The sequence below is a fragment of the Opisthocomus hoazin genome, chromosome 6 (assembly GCF_030867145.1).
Source record: "Opisthocomus hoazin isolate bOpiHoa1 chromosome 6, bOpiHoa1.hap1, whole genome shotgun sequence".
In the NCBI taxonomy this organism is placed as follows: domain Eukaryota; kingdom Metazoa; phylum Chordata; class Aves; order Opisthocomiformes; family Opisthocomidae; genus Opisthocomus; species Opisthocomus hoazin.
The window spans coordinates 28,720,006-28,736,763 of record NC_134419.1 but is presented as its reverse complement, the minus strand read 5'-3'; the positions used below and the strand labels follow the sequence as shown (position 1 = coordinate 28,736,763).

Below are 16,758 nucleotides of genomic sequence, written 5' to 3'. Positions count from 1 at the left end.
CACCACCCGGCGGGGTACCAGAGATCCTGACCGACATATGCATGTTGCTACTTCAAATCCCCCAGCACACACTCGCCCCGGCCGCCCCGACCCCTTCCCGGCTGCATGCTGGCTGATGCCCGTGCAAGGCTCTGCGGCAGTTCCCAGCACCGCTCCGCTCTGGCTCCCGGGTGGCTTGGAGCATCGCTGTGTCACTGCCCAGGAGGTGGGTGGAGGACCTTTGGGAGGGCAGCACGGTGGAAACACAATTCCCTCCAGCTGGGAGCTGTGCGGCGGTTCATTAGCTGCGTGTGACAAGGCATGGGTGATCCTCCTTGTGAAGATGGTGAGACCAGAAGCCTTTGTGAGACATGGTCCTGGAAGCACCGATCAGGGCATTTGCAGCCCTGGCTCTGTAAGCCTCCAGGCTCTGCTGAAATGTGACCTTGCAGCCACTGGCGCAAGGGACCAGAAGATGCTCCGTGGAGCAGAGACACTATCCTGCGCTTCCAGGTGCTGGAGCAAGTTTGGGGAAGTCCTTCACCTTTAGAGCAAGAGTCAAAGCCCAGCTGCTTGCTGGAGATGGCATTAGGCTGAACACACTGCAGATTGCCGAGTGCTGCATCAGGGTATGAGCAGGAGAGTTGTCCTTGAGACAAAACAAAAGGCACCTCATTTAGTGCCCCAGCTTCAGTCTAGAAGTCATCAGCTGCCTCTGACCATGGTGTTCAAACATCTAAATAATTCAATTAGGTGTGACCCAAGGAAAAAGTATAAACATGTAATGGATTGGGAGAGCGAGTTCTGATCCCAGGTAATTGCTCTCTTCTGGAGTAGCCTGCAGCAGCCCCTTGGCCTGGCTCATACACCGAGGATGTAGCTGGTTAGGTCTGTGAGTGATATAAGAAGTCTGGTCTCTGGATGATGGAATTGAATTAGACACCAGCAAGACAGATTTTATTAGATTTATTAGATGGCTGGTAGAAGGAAGGCTAGAAACCAGAGGAAGGGAAATGTCTCCCTGGTGACCTCTGGGCTGGCATTATTCTTCTTGCGCTGCTTCAAGATGGGTGCAATGTTTTATCTCCCAAACGATGTCAGAGCAGCAGAAGGCAGCACTGCCTACACCCCAGATGCAGTGGCACCACAGTGTGGGGAGGGTGACCCTGAGCTTGGTGCCTACATGGAGGGTCAACCACATCTACCTGCTGTCCTCCTGAGCCTAACAAGCACCACAACCCACTGGCTCACCATCTGGCAGAGAACCTGTTCCAGAAGGATCTGGTGGTGGCATGGACTTAAATGATGGAGAGCAAAAGTAGAGCAGAGTCCACTGAGGCTCATCGCTGGCTCTGTGGCACCACCAAACCCCTACCATGACTCAACTGTGATTTAAGACCAGACAAGTTAATAGTTGTCTGCTGGAGGATGCGCCTCAGAGTTCTTGTCCTGCTAAGATTTCATGATGATCGGCGATGAGCTATTACCATCAATAATTAACATTGGACCAGCCTTGCTGAAATAAATTCACCAAGTGCGTGGCAAGGCAAAGTTCCCTTGATTTTGCAAGTCACCCACCAGTTCTTTCTTGCTTACTGTCCCTGTATTACCAAGGTTTGAGGTGAATTCAGAAAAAAAGACATATGTTCTTGGTGAAGATTTTGCTGGGATACACGCATGTCCTGCTGCCTGCTGACAAGTGACTTCACTGGGGAGCAGAAATAGCTGAGATGCCTCCTCATCTCCTGGGGAGCTGCCTCAGCTGCAAACACAGCTGGCTGAGCAGCTCCACGCCTGTTCCCGGGGGAGGCCCTCACCCCATGCAGGGCAGACTGCTGCCTTGGACCCAGGTGAGCAGCAGCATGCCAGGTACCACTGACGGATGAGACCTGTTGTCACGGGAGAGCTCTGTCTCAGGAAGGTCTCCTCTGAGGAGCAGATAGGGAAATAAAGCCTGCAGGAGCCAGCCAGGCGTCGCCAGCGGTACCATCTCACTGTGGCTTGGGAGAACAGATATAGCAAAACGACCCCAGGGATTAACCGGATCCCTTCCGTCTCCGCTGCTGGTTCCTACAGCAGCTGGATCCTGGCATTGCAGGAGGGGGAAGAGTTCCCCCACCTGGGCTGAGGTTCCCCAGCGAGGTTTGGAGGTGGCATTGCACGCAGCCCAGGCGTGTGGCCGGGGACACAGCAGCATTGCCAGGCCCAGCAGGAGCCAGCAGACACACTCGCCTTTTATCACATTCACTGAGCTCTGCTGCTTCATTCCACCAGAGTGGCCAGCAGCTGCCTTGTGTTAATTAACGAGCAGAACAATCACTCTTAATCAAAGGCCAGGCTGATGGCAGCAGCAGACTGCCCAGCTCAGTCTCTGCTTGCTGGCCCGGCTCATCCCACCTCCACTAACTCCATGCTCAGGGCAGACAGGGAATAGCAGGGGCATTTCTCTGCGATTGCTGCCCGGCTGCAGCATGCCACCGCAGCCTGGCAGCAGGGACAAGCCCGAGGCAGCTCCCAGGGAGCACAGAGATGCCCACTTGCTTCACGCAGAAGCTATCTCTCTGGCCTGGCAGGTGAGCTGGTTGGCCTCCAGAGATACCTCCCCGCCTACACAATGCCAAAGTTCTCTCCTCAAGCGTCCAGGCCCTCTGCTCGCTTGGAGAGACAAGGAGGGGAAGCTTTCTTATGGAAGAGGGACACACATGGTCACTTTTGCTGTCCTCCCACCCTAGCACAGAGCTTTCTCTGGGACTGGCACAGCACCTCCCAAAAGCCACTGAGTGCAGAAAATGCTCCATACCTTCAGCATTAAGCAGCAGGAATCTCCAGGGTTGCACTTGGAGAGTCAGACCCCTCTGTCCTCCCAGCTCGTAGCTTTAGAGCTTGTCCTGGTTTATAAGCACCAATTGCTTGCTGCCCACAGCCTTGACTTGTGTGGGTGAGGGAGGAGGTAGGAGAATGCGTCCCTCAGCTGCTGCCTTTAGTCTGACATCCAGCCTGGCCCTAGGTCAGAGAAACTAGCAGGTGCCTGCAAGCCATCATCCATCTACTGCAGAGTCATCCCTGCCTAAACGCTGTCTCATGTAGGTAGGAGATGTCTGCAGAGCTCAGGTTCATCTTCCCTGGGAGGTTTCTGGAGTTCTGCCCCAGAGGTCCCACCAGCCCCTTCCCTTACAAGTGCACATCTAGCACTGGGAAGCTCCTAGCACTCCCCTGTTTATAGTTTCACACACCAGCCTCCATTTTCTGTTAATTAGCTGACTCCCTCTCAATCACGCCCAGATGAGGAGAGGGGCAGCCAGAGCTGCTTGGCTCTCAGGTGCCCGATGCCGCCAGAGCAGCCCTGAAAGCTCTCTGGAGTGTGGGGTGAGGGTGCTGGGAGCACCGCTCCTATCAAACTTTGTGCCTCCCTGCCAGCGCCCAGGAGAGTGAGGACAAGGATGAGCCAGAGCGGGGAGTTTTTCCATCCTCCATCTATGGGGATTTCCAGCAGGGAGTGGGGAGAAGCGTCCATGTGCGGGCTGTGTGCTGGCTCCATGTTTTCCTTTCTCCTCATGCTGACAGTGTAAGGTTATTTGAGGACCTGGCAGTGAGTCACACACAAAAGTAGAGCCTCGAGCTACCGAGATCGGATCCAAGTCTTACCTTCCTGGCCTGACTTGGTCCTGGTGTTTGCCTTGATGCCTATCTGTAGCATAGAGAAAATCAAAGCTCTGGGCTTTGCTGGCAGGTGAGGCTTGGTGACCGGTTGGGTTAAGCCGATCTATCCAGGAAGGTGCCAGCAGAGGTCAAAGCTGGTGGTGTGTTGCTGTATTTTAGTTAGGTGACTTGTGCAAATGCAAGTTGCAGATGCGCTTTCAACCCTGCGGTGCCTGGGGCGGGAGGGCTCCCGCGCACCGAGTCCCTCATCACTGACGTGAAGTGCTTTGCCCCCAGCACAAGGCTGGCACGGCTCCTTCAGCTGAAAGCAAAACAGTTTCCCAGGCAGGGGACAGTGACTGCTAGGAGAACTGGCACTGTCAAGGGTGACCTGGCTAGGGTCTTGGTTGCATCTGCTGGTGGCACCCTGGGAGGTGGGCTTAAAATCCAACAGAGTCTCAGAGAAGAGGAGAAACAGCCTGGGAAACAACAAAAAAAAGTGTAGTTGGGTCAAATTCCCCTAGCAGGGGCAAGTCATGTCACCGCTGGGAGAGCGAATGCTGGGGCCAGCGTTTGCAGGAGCACTGGGGCGGGAGGGGAGCTTGGGAGGGCAGGGGCATGGGGAAGATGCTGGTGGACTCTGGGAGAGGACGAGCAGCTCCCTATGGGTGAGGCAGGCCCAGGAGGACCCCCCCGGTAGGAAAAGCCCCAGGACCAGTGGGGAAAGCTCTACTAAAGGGTGAGCAGAGGGTGCAGGGAGCCTGCCGTAGGGAGAAGAGGATGGGGACACGTCCATGAGCAGGACCTGCACGCCACAGACACTGAGCTCCACATGCATCTCCTGCTGTGGCAAATGCACGTGCAGCCGGGGGTTTGCCAAACACACGCCCAAACCGACAGACCGTGGGGGATTTTGACACTTTTAACTCTGGGGTTTTGTCCAGATCAGAACGAATTCTTACAAATCTACCCAACTTGGAAATGCCAAGCAATTCCTCTACAGAAACACCACGTTTTGCTGGGAGAATGGTAAATTGTTTTGGTAGTGTCAAAACATAGTTTGATAATTTCGCGTTTTATGTACAAGTCAAAATGAATCATTTACCTTCTAAACACTACATTTAAACACCCAAAATATCTGAAAAGCCTATTTTTTTTTCTTTTTTGGAACATCTGTCAAATATTGTCAAACTCGGCGTGTTTGTGAATGGGGCAATCAATGTTCCCGGCAGCTCCAGCCGCCTCCATCGGTGGCAGAGCCCTGGCCAGGACAGCCGCGGGGGACAGGGCTGCGAACACAAAAGGCCATCCATCCTGCGCAGGGCTCTGCTGTGGGCGAGCAGCAGTTCCCCACCCTGTCACAAAAATGATGTGGTCGAGAGGGTGCGTTTGTTTTTTTCCTTCTCAGGCGACAGGTCTGATACTTTCTGCTCGAGTTTCTTTTTGGGAAAGGGGGGAGAAATGAAACCCTTGAGGGGACTGAGAGGGTTTGCAGCGTGAGGGTGCGGTGGCTGCGCCCGCTGGAGCCGGTTTCATCTGCCAGCCCTGCTGCATTGTTGACTTGGGGCAGGTTCTGGGAACAGTTTGCAGCCCTTTCCCTGGTTCTCGATGTGCCTACACAGTAAATTATCTGTAATCATTAGCAAGTAAGCTGTTTCCTCCTTCGGACACAATTAGTGGGCAGGGTCCGGAAAAATTTTCCTCAATCTCATTTCCTTCACAGGATGCACTTGAGATGCCGGTACTGCCTGGGAGGAGGCACGGTGCAGCCGCGGCTCAGAAGCGACCTTCCCCACTCCCCAGGGTACGAGCATCCCCCTCAGCAATGCTCCCCCTCCATCAGTCCCCAGGGGCTGCCCCGGGGGTGCAAGTGAAATCCCAGGCTGCAGGTTAGTGAGGCTGAACGAGACACCCACCAGCACCAATCTTCAGCAAGGTGAAGCAGGAAAATGCAATGGCATGGGGACAATATGATTTATAGTTCATTCGTCGGAGGAGAATTTGCTCTCCCTGTAAACCCCATCCTTACGTGGTGCACAGAGCTCGCAAATAATTCGGTGGGTCACAAAAAGCGTAAGCGATGAAGAGCTGCTCCCCAGCCCGGACCTCTGCCGAGAGCAGGTTGCTTGGCTGTTACGTGGTTGCTCCCTGAAGCGCAGCCGGCTGCCGGTAAGACGAGGTGCCCAGGTGGCTCTGCTGCAGCTGGCTTTTAGTCCCTGCAAAAGGTGGCCATGCACATTGCCTCATCATAGAATCGTAGAATCATTAAGGTTGGACAAGACCTCTAAGATCATCGAGTCCAACCATCACCCCAACACCACCGTGCCTGCTAAACCATATCCCAAACTGCCACATCTACACATTTTTTGAACACCTCCAGGGACGGGGACTCCTCAGAGGTGTTTAAAAAGCGTGTAGATGTGTCGTCCTGCTCTACGCTGGGGACAGTGCTGTGACACAGGGCATGGCGGGGTGGCACTGCCCGCTGGGGAAGGGGCTTTGTGGGGCAGCAGCTCTTCAGAGGGCTGAAGGCCTAAGTGAAGGGGAGCTTCAGATTTACGCCCAGGAAAGCTGGAATAAATCAAAGCAATTAAAGTGCAAATGAAGCTTTAAGCAATGCGGCATCCTAACTACCTGGGAAACGCATTGTATACTTTTGCCTCGCTCGCTCCTTCTTTTATTTATAGACAGAATTCAGATCACTTAAATAATTTAAACTAATTTGCCAGGTAGAGCTGGTGTTTGGGAAGTGCCTGCTGGCATTAATGAGGCTGTGTTTTGACAGTGGCTTCACAAGCCCTCCAGGCTTGTCTGTGGCCATTTGCTCCCCAGACCCGGGAGATGGGGTTTGTGCGGGTGTGTGGGGATGCGGGGGGCTCCCGGGACGGCTCTGGAGTGCCCGGTGCCATGCTGGGGGATGCCGGGCACGGGCAGTGGGCGGAGGCAGGAGTGGATGCAGGTGTGGGTTGCAGACACCGGTGACGGCAGAGCTAGCAGTAATTAATCACACTGCACCAAGCCACCAGCATCACGGTGGAAAGTACAGTTTAATTTTCTTCCAAACTGCCTGGGCTGATGGTGAAGCACGGCTGTGACTGCATGTCCTTGGGTTAACCAGAGGTGCTATATAGCAACTGGGAGGGCTGGGAAAAACAGGTACAAGACCAAGAAATAACTCCCCAGCCAGAACAGAGGCACCAGAGTAGTAAGGGCAGGGGATGGCTGCACCTCTGCTGCTCGTTTTCCCTCGGTGCCAGAGGCAGCAGGGCAGAGATGAGAGTGCAAACCCTGCACGTCAGTTTGAGTCTGGCCAGGAAACCACAGCACACACCCCCCCCCCCCCCCCCATTCCCACCACAGCCTCTCCCACCCTGCAAGGATGCTGGGAAGGAGCAGGCTGGGCTGGGAAAAGGGATGTCCCCAAGCAAGCCCTGGAGATGGAGAGGGGCCACCCTGCTGCTGCCTGTCCCCGTGCCATGCTGCCAGCCTTCGCCGGCGTGGCTGGACACTGCCCTTGGGCAAGCTGCTGTGGGTCTTACCAAGTGCCCCCGCTTGCTCCAGTGCAAGCGACCGAGCTGTTTGCATAGGGTAGTGGTAGAGGAGGATATGCGATTCTGGATTGATTTTTGTGCTGGTGAGGAGGCCCGTAGCTGCCAAGAGTGAAGCATCACTGCAGTGCCTGCCTGTGGGAGCCCTGGCACCGAGCGGGATGCCAGGGCTGCCTGATCCCTTCCCGTAGGAAGCTGCCAGCCTGGCTCGCTGGCATCCGTAGCACCCCGAGCTCATTATGTTCAGGTGAGCTAGCTTTTATTTACAAGAATTCCTGCAGGAAGGAAAAGTTTGTGAATACTTGTCTAAACAAATATTTGCCTCTGATATGCTCTTGTGGCTATATGACATGCTCATTTTCTTGTTTATCCAGCACGTTTCTCAAGCAGTTTCTGAATGTACTGTCAAATGCAAGTCATTTAAAAATTACGAATCAGGATGTTTCAGAGTTATAGTTGTTTAAAAACTACCTCCTTTTTTAAATAGTCCTCCAAGGAGAGTTTTACGTGCCCCCTCCCTGGCAGGATGGTCACACACCACTCAAACTGCCGAGCTCTGCTCCACAGATAGGCAGAGACCTTCGTATTTCCATGTGGCACCAGGGCTGCAAGAGGTGGGGAAAACACCAGCTATTGCACAGCTGGAAAATGAGAAGAGCTTGCACTGCAGCAAATGCTTGGAAACTCTTTGCAAAAGGCAAGAGGTGCTTGTCCTGGGTAATGCAGGATTTAACCCAAGATAAAGCAGTGCTCGAGCCCTGTGATTCAGCTCAGCCCCACCATTCTCTTCCTCCGCCCTGAAAGGTCACCATGACAAATGAACGTGTTTATCAAACCCATCCCAAGCTGCTGCAAGTCGTTCAGGAGCGGACGGGAGGGAAGAATCCACCGTCGGAGCGTATTTTTTTGCTGAGAGCGATCTGCTCAGCACTGGTGGTGAAAGACCTGTTTGCTGCTGTTGTAAACACTGTGATTTAACATTGTCCGGTGCCCTGGGTATTCACCGAGAGGCAGGGCAGGGTTTTTCCGTGTGCTTTCTTGCAGGCAGGAGGATAGCCTGGGCTGGGAGCGTGTGCCTTGCCCCACTTCCCAGATCACACTTGTACTGCACAGGGGCAGAGGGCGTGATTTACCAGCAAGCTGCTTCCTAACCTTAATGTGCTGTGATGGACCCACTGCCCTTTCAATAACAGCTGTCTTTTGAAGGCATAAATGCTTAAGGGGGAAAGAAAAAACCCACTGTTCCCTCCTGAAAGACCTAATTTATCTGGAATTATCCATCCTTGGCTATAAATCCCCTGTAAAACTTGGCACAAGTTTAAAAGCAGTTACAGCAGTGACTGTATATTTTTATCTGAAACCTCAAGAAAGAACAAATTGAAGCCCTAAATGGCAGCTACAAGACATCGCGGAGAGCTGCGCTGGTGAGAGCGGGGCTGCGGTGCGCGCCTTGCCTGGGAAGCACTGTCTTGGGGGTCCTCGTGAATCCCCCTGGGCTCCTTGGTTTCTTTCTGTGCAATTCCTGCCTAAGAATTGATTTTAATGGGCCAGTTTTCCCAGCCGTGCACGAGTCTGTCAGTGGGCTGGGAAGAGCAACGTGTGGGTCCCAGCTGGGGCAGCAGGGTTGAAGTCACCCGCTAACGTTTGCTGAGCACCGCATCCTCGCCTGCCACGTCCTTTAGGAACCAGGGAGCAGGTACACGCATCCCTGGTGTCCACCTACTCAGGCACACCTTGGGGCTGGCTCTGACTCATCTGGCTTCCCACTTTTTCTTCTTTGTTCTTCTCTCTCTGAAACGGGAGAGAATACAGCTTTTATTTAAATGAGGCCCCATAAACATAAGCAGCTGCAATACGCTTCCCCGTGCGAAGTAGGGCAGGTTGTTAATGGCTTACAGTTCCTTAGGCTTGGCTTCTTGCCACCAGCTTTGCTGGTGCTGCTCTGGCACCGAGTCCCTCCAACAGCTCCCGGGGCTCTCCCTGGGTCCTGGGCCCCCTCCTGCAAGCAGTGATGCCCGCCTGCCCCGAGGGATGGGCACCCAAACTGCACGCGTGCGCGGGGTTCAGCTCAGCACCTTGACAGCCATCCAGACCCAGGTCCAGGCTCTGCTTCACCCCAGCGGGCTGGGTCACCAGCGCTCGCTGACGCCAGCAGCCTGGCTGCGTCACCCTGGAGATGTTATCTGCGGGGCAGTCGTTGCCACCAGAGCTTGAGCAGGCACATGGTGCTGAGGGCTGGCGAAGCGTGGGTCGGGTGAGAGATGGGGGATCCGTGGGTAGATGCAGCCATGGTGGCCGGGCTCCACAGGATGAGATGGGGGGATGTACAGGGGAGTCTGTGGAGTCAAGCCCTTTCCTCCCAGGGAGCTGCTACGCACGTAGGGCTGGCTGTCACGCAGCGTGTGATGAGCACGTCTGACTCTGACCGTTATCTGTGTCCTTCACTCCGTGTAAGCAGTTTGATAGTACTCCTGAGTGCAGTGGGACCTGTTCACTTCCCGGGAGTGCAGTCCCCACGCAGAACAGATTATGCAGGCGCAGCACGGTGAGAAGGGGCTGTGGCCACGAGCAGCTGAGCCAGGCCAGAAAGCTGCCGGGACCTCATGCCGCCCTGGGGACAGCTTTGCTACCCCCTGCCCTGTGTGCCAGCCCTGACCTCACCCCTGCTCGAGGAGGGACGAGCCCCACAGCCTGCGAGCTGCTGTTCCCCCTGGGCAGGGCTCCCCTGTTCAAGAAAGGTGAGGAGCTACTGGAGAGAGTCCAGCAGAGGGCTATGAGGACGATGAGGAGACTGGATCATCTCTCCTATGAGGAAAGGCTGAGGGAGCTGGGCTTGTTCAGCCTGAAGAAGAGAAGGCTGAGAGGGGACCTTAGAAATGCCTACAAATACCTTCAGGCTGGGTGTCAGGAGGATGGGGCCAGACTCTTTTCAGTGGTGCCCAGCAACAGGACAAGGGGCAATGGGCACAAACTGAAGCAGAGGAAGTTCCAGCTGAACATGAGGAAGAACTTCTTCCCTCTGAGGGTGACGGAGCCCTGGAACAGGCTGCCCAGGAAGGTTGTGGAGTCTCCTTCTCTGGAGATATTCAAGACCCGTCTGGACATGGTACTGTGCAGCCTGCTGTAGGTGACCCTGCTTCGGCAGAGGGGTTGGACTGGGTGACCCACAGAGGTCCCTTCCAACCCCAAACATTCTGTGATTCTGTGGGTCTGTGGGTCTGGCAGCCTGCTGCCCCAAGTGCTGCTGCTCGAGCGGTGGGAACGAAACTCCAGAGCTCGTCGAGGTGTGTTGGACGGAGGGTGCCTGTGTAAGGGCAGCATGCCGTGTTTCCACGCGGGACACCCTAGACTGTGTTCGTCCTCAATAAAAAGCTGTTTTGCATTAAGCCGTGCGCAGGGCACGATGGTGGGTGCCCCGGAGGTGGGACGGTACCCGGCAGGATCCTGGCTCACGCCGTGGAGTGGTGCGAGCTGAGGGGGTCTGTGGTCCTCACCGTCCCATGGCCAGCATGCAGAGGGACCCTAACGCTTGTTCTTTGCCGTCTTTTCCAGGGATGGAGGGATGTGTGTACAGCTGGGAGCAGCGGGAGCACGGCACAGCCCCGCAGGGATAGCTGTGAAGGTGGTTCCCTGTGAAGACACAGCGGGACACCTCCAGACCCCAGAGGAGCGTGGAGTCTCGCTGGGAAGAAAAGAGCTCCCCTGCCTGCCCTGCCTGCTGCCCGGTCACCTACCATCTTTCAAGGAATCTGCACCAGGATTTGGGGCTTGGAGCCCAGACGTGCATTAGTGCCGCAGAATCGCTGGAGACCCTGACCAACGATGGGGGACCCGCCACGGAGGAGGGACATCCCTCGAGGACGCCCTGCAGCTCTGTGAGTCCTGGCTGCTGGTGGCGGAGGCTGCCCAGGACTGGGAGCAGAGCCGCAGTGCTCGTGGGGCACAGCCAGCGAAGGGCAAAGAGCTGGGGACAGGGTCTGCAAGGGCAGCCCAGAGCTCGGGGAGAGCAGGGCTGCTGGCTGAGCCGCTGCTCCTCCACGGACCTCTTCCTGGGGCTGGGGGACGGAGCAGCCGTTGATCCCCTGGCTCACCGCGGATGTCCCCCCGTGCCCCACTGGCAGGACTGCTCCCCTAGTGCCAGCGCGGAGGGACAGCCGCTCATCTCACCATGGTGCTGCCGCCGCCCGACAAACGCCACGTTTGTCTGACCACCATCGTCATCATGACCAGCATGGCCTTCATGGACGCCTACCTGGTGGAGCAGAACCAGGGGCCCCGTAAGATTGGCGTCTGCATCATCGTGCTGGTGGGGGACATCTGCTTCCTCATCGTGCTGCGTTACGTGGCAGTATGGGTGGGGGCAGAGGTGAAGACGGCCAAGAGGGGCTATGCCATGATCCTGTGGTTCCTCTACATCTTCGTGCTGGAGATCAAGCTGTATTTCATCTTTCAGAATTACAAGGCGGACAAGAAGAACCTGGAGACGGTGGCCAGGAAAGCCCTGACCCTGCTCCTCTCCATCTGTGTGCCGGGGCTCTACCTGGTGCTGGTGGCCTTGGACAGCATGGAGTACATACGGACCTTTCGGAAGAAAGAGGACTTGCGGGGACGCCTCTTCTGGGTGGCCCTTGATCTGCTGGATATCTTGGACATCCAGGCCAACCTGTGGGAGCCGCACAGGACCGGCCTGCCCATCTGGGCGGAGGGTCTCATGTTCTTCTACTGCTACATACTCCTCCTGATCCTGCCTTGCGTGTCCCTCAGCGAGATCAGCATGCAAGGGGAACACATTGCCCCACAAAAAATGATGCTCTATCCTGTCCTCAGCCTGGTGACCATTAACATCGTCACCATCTTCATCCGGGCCATCAACATGGTCTTGTTCCAGGACAGCAGGGTCTCCACCATCTTTATCGGCAAGAACATCATTGCGATCGCCACCAAGGCGTGCACCTTCCTTGAGTACAAGCGGCAGGTGAAGGAGTTCCCCCAGAACGCCATCGCCCTGGAGCTTCAGCAGAACTCCCTCTCCCACAACCAGACCATTCACAGCGTACAGGGCATCCCCCATGAGCCATCGCCCACCAGCGAGATCCTGGACACATGAGGGATCAGCCCCGGCTGAGTGTTGGTTCAGATAGCCCCGTGCTGAGAGAGGAGGGATGCTGCTCTCTTGCTGCGCGGGGTGAGCGCAACGGACAAATCCCGGCAGCGAGGGCTCTTCAAGGCACAAAACATCAACCGTGTTTTAATTGAGCTATGGAGTGTCCCCTAGACGTCTTCATCTCAGGTATAACCATAGGAGTCCTCCAGACAAACCAAATGAACTTGCAAAGGACCTGAACCAGCTAACCCCCTCCCTCCCTCCCGCCAACTTCTCCCCTCCTGAGCAAAGACCGCTAAGGTTGCAATGTTCCTTTTTACTCCTCGAGCACCTCACCTTTACTCCAAGCCTGGAACGAGGATTTTGTTACTGGAGACCTTTTTATGGAGTGGGGACAGGGGCATAGGTGTACGGGTTGGGAGGGAGGGTGGGACGTTTGAACCAGTAAACCCTGTGATTGTAGATGTCTCTTATCTCCAATGGTTGTGTTTACAGTTTTCCTATTTATGACGGCTCCTGGGGCCTCTTGGGCTGTCCTGGGGGCCGGTGTGCTTGCAGTCGGCGGTGGGCGAAAGCAGCGAGCCCTGCGGTGGGGAGCGGGGTCGAGGGCTGGCATGGTTCTCCCCTACTCGGGATGAGGGGGACTGCGCACTACACCGACTCCGCTGGGAGCAATATTTGACAAACTAAAGCTAATCTAATGCTGGTGTTTTATGTATTCCATTCACTCCAAACGACTCAGCACAATATTTCTATTTTTGGAAGGGTCTCTCTGTGTCTCTCTCCCTGCTGGTGCAGCCGCCCTGGCCCCGCCGGCACTGCCACAGGCAGGCGTGGGCACCCGCGAGGGCGTAGTAATAAGGATGGCGACGATGCGTTTCACTCTGGCATCGAGTGTTTATAAAGAGGGCTGCTTTCCACAGCTACTATATTTTTCAAATAAAATATTTCAGAAAAAACAAAGAAAAAAAAAAAAAAAAAAAACAAAACAAAAAAGAGCTGGGAAGGATGTGCTGCCCCGGGCAGGCGGCTGGGCTTGGGAGTGGGCATGGGTCTCCTCTGCTGGCGTGTGCGGTGGCGAGGGGCTCGGCCAGCCGCAGGCAGTGGGGCAGGGGGCGAGGGCCAGCCCGACAATAAAAGCCCCGTGAGAGCAATGGCTTCTGGTGGTCTCTTTTCTGCCAGCGTGGGGAGGGAGGGGGACAGCTTGAGGAGCGGCTCCCATATGGCCCAAATCACCTGTCTCCTCCTATATCCACCTCCGTCCTGAGGTGCTGTGCCCTGCGCTCATTAAGCAGTGGGTGCAGAAAGCCAATATAAATCATTTTTCCAGCTGAAATGGTGCCCCAGATGCTGGGCACCTCTCCGCTGCTGGTGCCTGGGGGGAGGCGCAAGGAGACAAGCAGAAAAGCTGCCTCTCGAGCACGCTGCAACGGGAGAGTTTTGCTTTTTCTAAGCCAAACATTTCGTTTTGAGGAGACAATAAAATGCCTGATGCTGTTTACTTTTCTTTTCCACATTTTGTCCTGGCTCCGCTCACCGAATTTGACCTAAATCCACAAACCATTTTAGCCTCCATCTTTTCAGCCCATCATCATCTGTCCAAAACGTTTTGCCCAGCCCTGATCCAGCTTTCCAAATTGACGACCAGGGAATCACAGCCCTGCTTGGCCACCCTGTCACCCTGGGATGACTTTGGGGGGTTTCTCTGCCAGGAATAAATCCACTGAGAAATAAAACTCTGTCTTTGTCAGCAAAAGTGAGTTTTCAGTAGATTTAGCCAGCGGGAAAGGTTTCTTCCTCCTTTCCCTGGGAGAACATGAGAGGAAGAGGACAGGTGATACAAAAAGTATTAGCAGAAATTAATTAATTTGCTAAATTATTCTGGAATACCTATGGAATTGCATATTACTTCTCTACTGGTGCCATTAAAATGCATGCGATTAACATCAGTACAATTAACTCCTGAGTATCTAATAACATTCTGTCACTCTTTTAGCTGATTAATTAATGAGCCTTTTGTTTTACAGCTCTTCCCCAGAAGTGAGCGGAGGAAAACCTGTAGGTGCTGGAAGCACAGCAATATTTTATCCTGGGGATAAAATAAATTACCCGGGGGTTACTCTGGCAGGTTGTTGTGTGTGGTTTCCTTCTTTTTCGGCCTGATAGCTGGCTCTGCAGCCGTGCCTTATGCTGGAATAAGTTAATATTCCCTTGAGTCTGATCTGTTCCTAAGGTTGCCGGGGGGTTGTCTGGGTGCGCTCCCTGGATAGAGCTTGCATGGAAAGGGAATAGTGCTCTATCCTGCTGGTGCCGTAACCTCCGAGCAGGCTTAGGAGTCCCCACAGCCTTTTCCCTGAGGCTGCAGGACCCTGGCCGTGCCATGGGGTTGTCGCCTTCGTGAAGAGGGGTGTCCTTGGGGAAGGGCTGCCCTGCGCCCCTGCGCTCGGAGCAGGAGCGGGAGGAGAGGCCGTGGAGGTGATGCTCACCCGGGGCACGGTGACCTCCATCGCTCCCCTAAAGGCACCTGAGCTCGCTGGTGCTCGAAGCCTGCTCTGTGGCCAGGGGAGGGAGGAGAGGCTTTTCTCCTCTTCTGCTGTTCCGCATTCCCCAGGGGCTCTGTGTGCATCATGTTTCTCACTCAGCGGCACAGTCCTTTCTTTTCAAAGCCGTCTTGGAAGCAAGCCTTCCGAGCCAGCCTCTCCGCAGCAGCCGCCAGAGAAAGGCTGGGAAGCAGGGGAGAGGAGAGCTTGCTGGGAAAGTCCGCGCAGCAAGTGTCTGCGAGCGGAGGGGAGAGCCAGAGCAGCCAGCAAAGACCTCGGAGATGGGGAGAGAGCGCAGCGATGGCAGCGATGCAACTGCTCCTCGCCCGGTGCTTGCTGAGGGCAACGCAAGCCGCCACCACCTCCATCCCAAAATCCAGCCCTGCCCAGCGAGACAGCAGACCCGGGGGAGCGGTGGGAGGGATGGCACGGTGGCGGCGGCTGCGCAGGGTGACTGGCGCCCAGCCTGGCTGTGTGTTAGGGGAAGGTGATATTTTGCCGCGGGCAATGAGAACTAAAGGAAACAATTAAAACTAAATAGGCTGGAACCGAGCAATTTTTCAGCTTTCCACTGAGAAGGTGTGTTGGCAAAAGAGCTCCTTGGTGAAATGCAAAGCCCTTCTGGCAAGTTGCAGGCTCCCACCTACTGAAGCAAAAGCAGCACGACAATAACGCAGGAAAAGGGTTGCGAAATCCCAGCGCTCCAGTGGAAACCCCACAGGGACGGCATCCCTCGCTGCAGCTTGACAACAGGCCATGGGCACCAGGGAGCCGTGCCCTTGGTGGGGAGAGGCCGGTGGCGCTTTGGGGGTCCAACTGGTGCTGTCCTGCCCATTCCCGACCCGCTGGACAGTGCTGAGGTGAACACCTCCTTCCAAACCATGAGACAGCCCCAGGAGGAGCCAGGTCTACCCTGCAGCTTGCAGGCGACAGCAGAGCAATGGCACTCTCCAAAGGTGCAAAATCCAAGCCTCTCCGAGCCTTCCTGACAGGCTGGTCCCGCAGGGCAGCAAATTGTTCCACAGATGGTCTGCGATTGCTCCCCGGGCAGTGAGGATGGGCTGGACTGAACCCATCCACTTCCCAAGCGCTGCAGAACTGAAAACAGGAGCTCACCAGTAAGTGGAATAAAGCAAGCCATGCCGGGCTGTTGTGCAGCACCGAGCCCAGACAAATCAGCCTGGGTCCTGTCCCCCTGCCATCATCTGGATGGAGAGGCAGCAATGGGCTTGTGCTGCTGCGTGCCCGGCACCGTCTGTGCGAAGAGCCTGGACCCAACTCTTGTATCCCAACAGCCTCGTGGTACCTGCACTACCTCCACCGTTGTCTCTGCCTCGGGCTGAATCACCAGGTGTTTTACCCTCCTGGGAGTTCGCATCCAGCACGCCGCAGCACGAGCACCTTGCTGCTGCATTGACCTGTGTGCCGCTCTGCTCCACAGCCACAGGCACCAGGAAGGCGAGTGGGGCATGCGCGCACTGTGGGTTTTCTTTCCCAGGATCCTAGCAGCTCTCACGTGTCCTGCTTGTCCTCTCATGGTCTCCCTTTGGCAGGCGAAAATATCTGCTGCTGCAGTCCCTGTCCAAGGCTGGGAGGAGGGTGGCTGGCGTCAGGTGCTGATCCGAAAGTACCCTGCGGTCCTGCAGCCAGGTTCTCCGCGTGAGCACGGCGCTGGTGTCTTTGCAGGGTCTGAAAGTGCTTGGGAGGGTTCGGGAGAAGAAAGACATCCACCAGCACAATGCAGCACAAGGGTGGCCCTGCAGTCAGGCGAGCTCTGCAATGGGTGACCTTGCAAACCCCATGCCAAGAGCAGGGTGCCTGGGCACAGGCTGCTCTCCCAGCTCGGCACCTGCTCCTTTTTCCTGAGGTTTAATTGCCGCTCCCACCCCGGTCCTTCCTAGAGCACAGGCTCCCGTGCAGCCCTGGGACACAGCTGCTCGCGAGGTAC

At 55.7% G+C, this 16,758-nt stretch overlaps 1 protein-coding gene across 2 annotated transcripts in view; it reads left to right on the top strand.

Moving 5' to 3' along the window:
• The window catches only part of TMEM121 (transmembrane protein 121), a 40,072-nt gene extending 25,691 nt beyond the window's left edge, over positions 1–14,381 (top strand). The window contains exons 2-3 of one of the 2 annotated variants that reach the window (XR_012764197.1): positions 10,719–12,456; positions 14,298–14,381. Coding sequence is in view for 1 of the 2 variants with exons in the window: in XM_075422373.1 (XP_075278488.1) it covers positions 11,335–12,273 (939 nt within the window). In the remaining variant the exon portion in view is untranslated. Of the gene's footprint in view, positions 1–10,718; positions 12,689–14,297 lie in introns of those variants that run through there. The other variant, XM_075422373.1, reaches the window with a different exon arrangement.
• The last annotated feature ends 2,377 nt before the right edge of the window (positions 14,382–16,758 follow it).